Source organism: Callorhinchus milii, unplaced genomic scaffold, assembly GCF_018977255.1.
Source record: "Callorhinchus milii isolate IMCB2004 unplaced genomic scaffold, IMCB_Cmil_1.0 Scaffold1172, whole genome shotgun sequence".
Lineage (NCBI taxonomy): Eukaryota > Metazoa > Chordata > Chondrichthyes > Chimaeriformes > Callorhinchidae > Callorhinchus > Callorhinchus milii.
In genome coordinates this window covers 1-10,537 of record NW_024705913.1, presented here as the reverse complement: position 1 = coordinate 10,537, position 10,537 = coordinate 1, and the positions used below count along the sequence as shown (strand labels likewise).

General features: G+C 42.9%; 1 protein-coding gene across 1 annotated transcript; it reads right to left on the bottom strand.

Annotated features, from left to right (window-relative positions):
- Positions 1-303: 303 nt before the first annotated feature.
- Positions 304-9,865, bottom strand: LOC103191435 (leucine-rich repeat-containing protein 23; the record flags this gene model as incomplete). The annotated part of the gene is given in 5 exon segments (XM_042346626.1): positions 304-458; positions 2,354-2,430; positions 3,197-3,333; positions 4,384-4,511; positions 9,612-9,865. Coding segments are annotated over 5 exon segments (751 nt in total), but the record flags the coding sequence as incomplete, so codon positions are not given.
- Between the last annotated feature and the right edge of the window lie 672 nt (positions 9,866-10,537).

Sequence of the window (10,537 nt, the reverse complement as noted above, 5' to 3'; positions counted from 1 at the left end):
TGCACGTGACGAAAGCTTGAATAGGGGTCTGAGGAGCCTGGGAGAGTTATTGGTAGAGGTACCCAATGTTGCAGAGGTTAGGCTAAGTTTAGTGAGATAGGATCACAATGTGGAGCTTGGTAAGACGATTGGCCGTCAAACAACATACTCTTGGGGGTGGAATGTGCATCTGTGCAGGTGTCAGCGACAGAGGAGAAAAATTAGTGTATAAACACGATAGGATTTACAACACTGAACAGGATCTCTCTCTGTACTACTTTATATCTATTGCTGAACAGCCAATGTGCTTCTTCTCTCGGATACCTCTTTCTCATGCTATTCCCCAATCCGGTCTCTGAACAGCTCATCAGCCTCCATCCGTTCCTCATAAGTGACCTGAGTTTTGTCCAGTCTCTCTAACGTAGGCAGAATGATCAGAATGTCCAGCCTGTATGCCTCCAGCTCCGCACAGGGGTTTTCTGAAGAGATTATTTAAATAAAACAAGAGTGAAATATCTCATACCTTATCTGAGCCAGGGACCTGGACCAGTTTTAAAAGCAGTTTGATGCTGTGATGGAAGGAGAGTAGGGGGAGTGTTTTGGAAGGATGATGTGATGACAGCCAAAGGGCCTTTTTTATCAGAACCAAACTTATCTTTTTTTGGTCAGCCAGATGACTGACACATGCAGAAACCCATCACCATATCCAAACCAACTGAGAGTTCCATGCATCCTGGAGGCATCCTGCTTACCCAATTTTATTAGGAGTATTAGGTGCAATAAGAGCCAAGACCTCGGGACCCCATAGTGTGTGTTGGGGTAACTGCTGGAAGCTAACCGCATAGTTTGCAAATGATATCGCTGTCTGGCAAGCTTTTCCGCTGCTCATCCAGGTAAGACCACTCTACCCATTAGGGCTTTGGCTTGCAGGGTTAAGCGCTCTGAGACGCTGTGTGGCATGAAGGGTGCTATGTAAATGCAAGTTGTTGTTGTTAACAGGAGCTGAGTGGTCTACCTGACCCAACTGGTCTGCCCTTCTAGGTCCTGCTGATGAGCCAGGCTGGCTGTGCTGTCATTAGCAGACCTGTGTAGCTCAGGAACTTGGTTACTCAAACTGCCATAGAGGGCTGACTCAACTCTGCCATTCCATCGCCAAACATCCATCACCATATCACATCTTTGAGATGTCTCAAAGTGCTTCACAGAAATATACTGGAAAGTGAATTGACTGTCTAGTTTGTGGGGGAAACATGGCAACCAATTGCACACAGCAGTGTCCCACAATGAGTCGTTAATTGAGTGACCAAATCAATATTATAATTTGTTTTTGGTGGGATTATCCTCGGAAAAGTGATCCGTCAATCGACTGACAACCAGGTCCTCACTTACTGCTAGGTGAACAGAGGCGTATGGAGGAAGGCAACATGCCCAATGTTTCTCCCTGCCGGGAATCAAACTCAGGTCCTCTTGCTTGCGAGGTGAGTGCTCTAACCACTAAGCTACAGGACTGCACAAGTTAATGTGTATCAGTTGGGTTTGGGTCAGGTTTAAACTGATCATGTAAAACTTAGTAAGGACTGTTGGACTTGAGTTTGTGACACATGGAATCTTATCTAATGAATCTAATCTAAACCTTCTCCATGGATTTGACCTCCTATATATGGTGAGTTATCAAAACTGGTCCAAGTAATAATTTATTCAGGTTTAGCATTACCCTTTTTATTTTATATTCTAAGTGCTTATTTATAAAAAGTAGCATTCTGGCGGATGCTTAAAGCTTGGTTAACTTTGCCTACCACCTTTAATGATTTATAAATATTACTCCTTCTTCAATCCTCTTGAATCCATCCCTTCTATAAGAATAATCCTTGCATTTGATATAGAGCCTTATCACATCTCAAAACGCTTCACAAAATATACTGTAAAGTGAAGTGACTGTGTATTTTGTAGGTGAAACACGGCAGCCAATTGCACACAGCAAGTGTCACACAAAAACAGTCATGGATTGAGTGACCAAATAATTATTATAATTTTTTTATATATAAGGGATCCGGAAAAGCAATCCGCCAATCGAATAACAACTGGGTTCCTACTTACTACTTGGTAAGCAGAGGCATGTGGAGTAAGGAAACTTGCCCAACATTTTGCCCTGCTGGGAATCGAACCCAGGACCACTCACTTATGAGGCGGATGCTGTCTGTTGCAAAAAAATCTCTGCCTTATCCTGTCCGACAATCCTCCAAATTGATTTATTGACTGGTTCTTCTGTGGCTTACCTCGCCCTCTGAACCAGTGAAGGAAAGTACATTAAGTGACTTTTGCTGGGCATTAAAGCAGAGGAAAGTGAGCGTGTGTACATGTAATCATTACTTACCGACCAAGACCAGAGCTTTGAGAGATGGCAGATGCTTTAAATTGCTCAGCTCGGGCATGGTTGCCACAGCATTCCCCCTGGAGTAAAGAGCAGAGCTTCAGTTCTCACCCATGCACCAAGTGTGAAGTCAGAACATTTTGAAGGAAAGAAGTAGTCGACGTGACAAACCCTCTCCCCACCTCAAATCTTACAAACATAAAAAGTCTATCCGACATTGCACTGGCCTTTGGTGAGGCCGCACCTTCAGGACTGTATCTATTTCTGGGTCCCCACATAGATGCAGAGGCATAGGAGAAGCTGCTGTGGTGCCACTGGGTTAAGAAGAGGATATTGGAGATACGTGAAAGGAGTTCCGGGACCCCACTCCCGCATGAAAGGCGCTATATGAATGCAATTTGTTGTTGTATTGAACAGTGCTCTCGGCATCAGCCTCTCCTGGGACTCACATTATTTTCCCTTGGGAATCTGGGGGGAATATTTGATCTAGATAAATATTCTCCCCCAATTGACCCTGGCCTTTTTTTTTCTCTATTCTTCTGATTCCTCAGTCAAGTCCACACCAGGGAGATCTGACTATCGTGTGATAGGTGGAATATGGGGATTCTAATGAAAAAGGATTTCATGCACCTTAGGGGCTTTTTTTTTGCACTATTTCCTTCTCTTTAACTATATTTCCCACAACCCCCACCCCATTTAATCTTCCCCAAATGCTGTTGCCAATGCTTCCACTCCACTACATCTTTATTCATTGTATCTCCTTCTCAATCATCTCCCGTCCTTATGTTTTAACAGGTGGATTCATGTCAGGCCACATCCCCTTCAGCACTTCTGCTCCTTCCTTACCTCAGGTTCAGGTAATTTAAGGACTTCATTTTGGCAGTAAATCCATCCAGGTGTTCCAGTAAGTTGTCTCGAAGATGCAGGATCTGCAGGTTTTCTAAACGGTCAAGCCCCACAATGTTAGTTATCTTATTGCCTGCCTGAGACACGGAGAGAGAAAAGGGTCAGAGACTGATTTATTCATTGTGTGCCTTAGAGAGATATCTGTGCCCTAACTGGTGTCTGTAGTTAGCTTCTCCCTTCGTGAGAGAAATTGATTTTTGCCAGTCTTCTCTCAGGATAATATCAGTATCTGGACAAGTGTCTCTCAGAATAACAACAACTTGCATTTATGTAGCACACCTCGCACAGGGTAGTGTCCCGGAGCGCGTGACAATGGCGGAACAGGAAGCCGAGCCAGGGGGAGGAGGCGGTGCATAGGCAAGGTCGAAGAGGAAGGTCTTCAACCGCGACCTGAAGATGGGGAAGGAAGGGACAAGGCAGAGGGATAGAGGAAGAGTGTTCCAGGGAGAACCATATAATTGATATCAGTACTGGCTTCCCTCCCACTGGGATATGTGGATACTGATTGCTGGCTCCTGTGCCTTATTGCCAGTCGCCCATTTTTCACAGGTAGAAAAACTCGGATGGTAACCATGGATTGTCCCTCACATGATGTGCACACCTCCAAGCACAGACAAGGCCCCAGATAGTACACAGGCGACTGATTTATAATAATAATCCTTGCATTTGATAAAGCTCCTTATCACATCTTCAAGACGTCTCAAAACATTTCACAGAATATATGGTAAAGTCAACTATCTGTATTTTTGTGAGCCAAACACAGCAGCCAATTGCACACAGCAGTGTCCCACAAACAGTCGTGGATTGAGTGATCAAAAACATTTTTTTTCCTTAAGGGATAATTACCCCCAGAAAAGTGATCCTCCAATTGAATAACAACCGGGTTCCTACTTACTGCTAGGTAAACAGAGACGTGGGGAGTAAGGAAACTTATCCAATATTTTGCCCATGGTTCTCTCACTTGCTATAACCAATACGCTAGAGGACTCCAAATTTGTTTGTTTCCCTAATAAACAAACACTTAGGAAATATCCAACCCATATCACTGCAGTTATGCTTGGAGTCCAGTTCCCTCTGCTCTGTGTGAGGTTCAGCCCTGATTTTTCCGCCATCTCTCACTGTGTTACCAGATATAGCTTCACGAGGGTTGGAAAATAAAGTCCAGCTGTGTTCTCCAGTCTGTTCTTTCCCATCTGTAGAGTATGCAGATTGGTCAGTTTATTTTCATCCAGACTGATTGAATCGATTTCATTTCCTGAAGTAAAACAAGACAAAAAACATGAAAGGAAAATTGTTCAACTGACAGGCACATAAACATATAGGAGAATATCAGAGATCCTTCCAGGAACATAGAAACAGGAGGTGGCCCCTCGAGCCTGTTCCGCCATTCTATAAGATCATTTTGATCTGTACCTCGACTCCAATTAACCGCATTTGCCCCATATCCCTTGATATCATGACCTAACAGATATCTATCCACCTAAGTCTTGAAAATTTGAATGGATCCAACATCCATAGCCTTTTGGGGGAGAGAGTTCCAATTTTCTACTACCCTTTGGGTGAAAGACTGCCTCCTGATTTCATTCCTGAATGGCTTAGCTCTAATTTTCAGATGCTGCTCCCTTGTTCTGGATTACATCAGAAGATAAATTAGGAGCAGAAGTAGGCCATTCGGCCCCTCGAGCCTTCCCCGCCATTCGATAAAATCATGGCTGATCTTCTGACCAAACTCTAATTACCTGCCCTATCCCCATATCCCCTAATCACTATTTTTTTAAAAAAATCTATCAGTCTCAGTCTTGGTTCTGCCACCAGAGGTAATAGTTTCTCCGTAGCTACCCAATCGAATTCCTTTGTGGAGTCCTATAGCTCAGTGGTTAGAGCACTTGCATGGCAAGCGAGAGACCCGGGTTTGATTCCCAGCAGGGTGAAACATTGGGCAAGTTTCCTTGCACCACATACCCCAGCAGTAAACAGGAACCTGGTTGTTGGTCGATTGGTGGATCACTTTTCTGGGGGTAATAATTCCTTCAAAAAAAAATTGGTCACTCAATCCACGACTGTTTGTGGTAGGTACACTGCTCTGTGTAATTGGCTGCTGCATTTCGCCCACAAAATATGCAGTCAATTCGCTTTACAGTGTGTTCTGTGAAGCGCTTTGGGACGTCCTCCCGACGTGAAAAGCGCTATATCAAATGCAAGGATTATTATTATTATTATTATTATTCTGTGATGCGTTTTGTAGATGTCTCGAAAACGTGATAAGGCACTATATAATATGCAAGGATTATTATATTTTCAAAACCTCACTAAGATCACCCCTCAGCCTTCTAAATTCAAGGGAATACACCCCAAGTTTATGCAACTTGGCCTCATGCTTTAACCTTTTAAGTACAGGCATCTGTTACTCCCCTATACAAAAAGGAGCAGAAGGATAAATCCAGGAACTACAGGCCAGTCAGCCCAACGTCAGTAGTGGGGAAACTTCTAGAGACTATAAACCGGTCCAAAATAAATTTTCACTTGGAAAAATAAAGGTCGGGCAACACGGATGTGCTAAAGGGAAATCGTGTCTAACTCGATAAGAGTTTTTGATGAAGTTATGCAGAAGGAGGATGAACAGTACAGTGGAGAAGGTCGTTTTATATGGATTTATATGGATTTCAAAAGGCGTTTGACAAAATGCCACATAAGAGACTAGTAAGCAAAATAGAAGCGCACGGTATAAAGGCACAGTGGCAGCGTGGATAAAGAACGGACTGGGAGACAGAAAGCAGAGGTAGTGGACAGTTGTTTTTCTGTCTCTGATGAGAGATTCCAGTAACTTCCCCACAAACTAAAGTTAAGTTGACAGGTTTGTACTTATTGTTTTTTTTCCCTCCCTCCTTCTTAAATAATGGCGGGACATTTGCAATTTTCTAATACAAGGGCACAATTACCAAATGTAAAGCACTTCTTTTAATACTCTGGGGTGGAAATCATCAGATCCTGGAGGTTTGTCTATCTTTAGTCCCATTACTTTCTGCATTTCCATTTTTTAAAGTATATATGAAATCTATTTAATACTTCTGTTTGGCTTATTTTTAGGTTCACTTGTTTTTCCTGGTATTCCCTTTGCTGGTATTTAGTCCTCTTCCTCAAACAACAACAACAACAATAATAATCCTTGCAATTGATATAGAGCTTTGCACATCTTCGAGACAACAACAACAAAATTACACTTATAGAGTGCCCTTCACGCCGGGAGGATGTCCCAAAGTGCTGAAAACTCTCTACTGTGTAAATGGAAGCGAAGTATTCATTCAACAAGTCTACCATTTCCTTATTGTCCGATATAGTCTCACCTACTATATTTAATGGGCTTTAATGGGCTCACATTCCCTTTTACCAATCTCTTTCTCTTTATATATAAAAACTTTTACTATTGCCCTTGATAGCCCTTGCAAGTTTTTTTTTCTTTTTGCACCTCTTATCACTTTTTTGTATCTCTTTGTGGCTTTTTATAGCTGCTCCAGTCCAATGGATTTCCACTTTTTCTTGCATTAGTGTAAGCCTTTTCTGTTAGTTTGCTGCTGCCTCTTCCCTAATTTGTGACCATGGGTGTTCAACTATACAAGTGGAGCTTTTGTGTTTTAGGGGTATGTGCTGTGCTTGTATTGTACCAAATACTTCCCACTGTGTTACCCATTAACAGTTCAGCCCAATTCATTTCTCATCCCTTTAAAGTTTGCCTTATTTAAATTTAAAATATTGGTTTGCGACCCTTCCTTCTCCCTCACAAATGTTATATCAAATTCAATCATATTGCCGTCACTATTTGCAAGATGTGCCCTTACCGTCAGATTGTTAATTAATTCTGGTTCATTACCCATCACCAAATCAAGTATGGCATGTTCCCTCGTTGGTTCTAAAACATACTGTTGTAGAAAAGTGTCCTAAATAGATTCTAGAAACGTGTTAATAATAATAATAATCCTTGCATTTGATATAGCGCTTTTCACGTCGGGAGGACGTCCCAAAGCGCTTCACAGAATATACTGTAAAGTGAATTGACTGTATATTTGTGGGCGAACGCGGCAGCCAATTGCGCACAGCAATGTCCCACAAACAGTCGTGGATTGAAATGACCAATTTTATTATTGTTTTGGTTTTGGAGGGGATTTATTATTTAAGGCTCTGTGTGGAGTAAGGAAACTTGCCCAAGGTTTCGCCCTCTGCCTGGAATTGAACTCAGGTCTCTCGCTTGCAAAGCGAGTGCTCTAACCACTGAGCTAGTGTTGCCTTGCCTACTTAAGCTATTCTGTTTCTCCTCGTCGATGTGAAAATTAAAATCTCCCATTATAACCACATTGGTTTTGCTGCATAATTCCCTGATCTCTGTATTTATACATCCACCACTACGCTACTACTATCTGGAGGTCTGTAAAAAACTCCCAACAGAGACTTACCACCTTTGCTTTTCCTTAATTATACCCATAGGTGTTTCCACGGCCCAATCCCCCTTACTGAAATACTTTCTTTGTACTGCTATCATTGTGTCTTTTATCAATATTCCTCACCTCCTCCTTTCCCAATTTCCCTGTCCTTTCTAAAGATTTTGTAGCCTGGAATATTTAGCTCCAATTCATGCCCAGCTTGTCTGTGTAATGGCTACTCCATCATAACCTTTCAACTGAATTTTAACTCACTTGATTATTTCTTATGCTATGTGCATTCATGTAGAGAACACTTACTCAGGTAACTGTCCTCACCCTGTCCATATGCCTCCTTTTTCTCACACTTTTTGTGTTTACTTCTTAGAAGCCTTTTTCTTCTCTGAATATTTATGTTTTCTTTATCACTTTTTGTACTCGGACCTTTGCTCTTATAATAATATTAATCCTTGCATTTGATAAAGCACTTTTCACTTCTTTTAGACGTCTGAAAACGCATCACAGAACATACTGTAAAGTGAATTGATTGCATATTTTTGTGGGCAAATCGCGGCAGCCAATTGCGCACAGCGGTGTCCCACAAACAGTTGTGGATTGAGTGACCAAATTATTATTTTTTTTTCTTGAGGAATTGCTATCAGACATGTGGAGTAAGGAAACTTGCCCAAGGTTTCGCTCTAACGGGAATCAAACCCGGGACTCTTGCTTGCGAGGCGAGCGCTCTAACCTCTGAGCTACAGAACTCCACTTATCCCATGCAACATATGTTTTGGTCAACAGTGCGTCTGACACACAAGGAAATCTGTCATCATATATAATAGTATTCCAAAGCAGACTAACAGTTCCACATGTATGTCACCAATGGATGGAACATTTTTCATACGGAATGGAATGTGCTATCTCTTCTTGGAATGCGCTAACAGTTCCTGGAGTAAGGCGCACTGCTTATCTAAATCCAGAGAGTATCACGCACAGGTTGGTAAGAACCCAGGCTTGTGGACCACACATAGGGTGCATTGTGGTCACTGCTGGAGTCTAAACAGCTAACAACAGCTTAGCTTGCCAATAAACATTTTGTGTGGCACGCTTATCACTGCTTGTCCTGCAAGATTCATCTGACCAATTCGGGCTTTAGCTTGCAGGAACACGGGAGTCCGGGGGAAAGAATTCCTGCCACCAGTAGCCAGCCTACCCCGCCCAAGCCCTGCCAAACAGCCAGGGTTGGTTGTTCTATCATCAGCAGTGTCTTCAGGTACTATGAAACCATCTGGCTCATGAACCGGATACCAAGACTGGCACAGATGGTTGGCATTATTTGGACCTTCCATTGTCATGAACGTCACCTTGGCGCTAGTTCAGTTCAAGGAGAATCCACTTATCTCCTCCCACCAAGGAGGGTAATTATTAGTGTAGCATTGTCAGGGGTGCAGTGAGAGAAGATCGATAAAACAATCTCATCCTTTCTGTTCTGGGTTGGCTGCTATTATTACATCAGCACAAACAGAGCCTTGACTGGAGCAGGCCTTGGAGCACCATGTTGGTGCTGATGGAAAAAGTTCTGTATGTGTCTTAGCAATAAAGTGTGTGGCTAAGCATCAAAGATGGAATCATGGACCATCCTACTCCATTCAGCTCAGCACCAGGGAATGAGTCCAATACTGTCCCAGTGTCTGAGTGACTCAGGAATGGAGGTAGAACCAGGGATTATTCTGTTCTACAATGTACGGTACTGGGAATGGAAGCCGGGACTATCCTGCTTTGTGAGACTCGGTACCAGTAATGGAACCTGAGACAACTCTGATTTATGTGTCACTTAGCATTAAGGATGGATCCTTGGCGTATTTCGCCCTGGATGCTCTAAAGAGATTTAAATTTGGTTGGAGCTCATAAGGGAGGAGAGGAGCAGTGTGCAAGGCGCTGACCGGTGAGGTTGAGGGTTTTCAGGAGGGGGTGGCCAATGCCCTCAGTGTCCTTGATGTGATTGTTGGCGAAGTTGGCCACCTGCAGGTAAGGCAGATCGCTGAGCTGGGCGCTGGTTAGGAGGTTCTCATCTCCCTGGATCCACAGGAGATTGCTTAGGTTGGACAGAGGGCTGATGTCCTGAAGGTAGTTGACGGAGATGTCAACATAACGCAGGTAAATGAAGCCAGTCAGGATGCTGATGTCAGTCAGGGCTCTGAAACAAGGCAAGAAAGGAAGAGGGTCATGTGGGGAAGTGATGTGACAACTTCCCAGTGTTTCGAGGTAGATGAATGTCACAACCATTTAGTGCAATTGCAGACAGACATGAACAATTAATCTGGAAGATTCTTGATGGGACACTGAAATCTTTCCTTTTGAAATCTTATAATAATAATCCCTGCATTTAATATAGCGCCATATCACATTCTGGAGATATCTCAAAGCACTTCACACAATATACTGCAAAGTAAGTTGAATGTATGCTTTGTGGGTGAAATGTAGCAGCCAAATGGACCCAGCACTGTCCCACAAACAGTCATGGATTGAGAGACCAAATTATTGGGGTTTTTTTTGAGAGATTATGTGTGTATTTGTGTGTATATGTGTGTGTGTGGGGGGGGGGGGGCAGTGGGGTGGGGAAATTAGATCTTGGGTGAAAAAATAGTGCTTGATTATTCAGCTAAGGAGTTTCTATTTTTTAAGAGTGTGGGAGGCGAAGGTTCTCTTTGCATTTAAGATCACGTGGCGCAAGTTCAAAAAGAGTCACGACACCTTGACTACATTTTGCAGACAAATCCCCAGAAAGTGCCTTCAGATATTTTGATTTCTCAGCACCTGAAAGCAGTGAGGTTCTTACTGTATACTAAGATTTTAGATAAACAAAGTC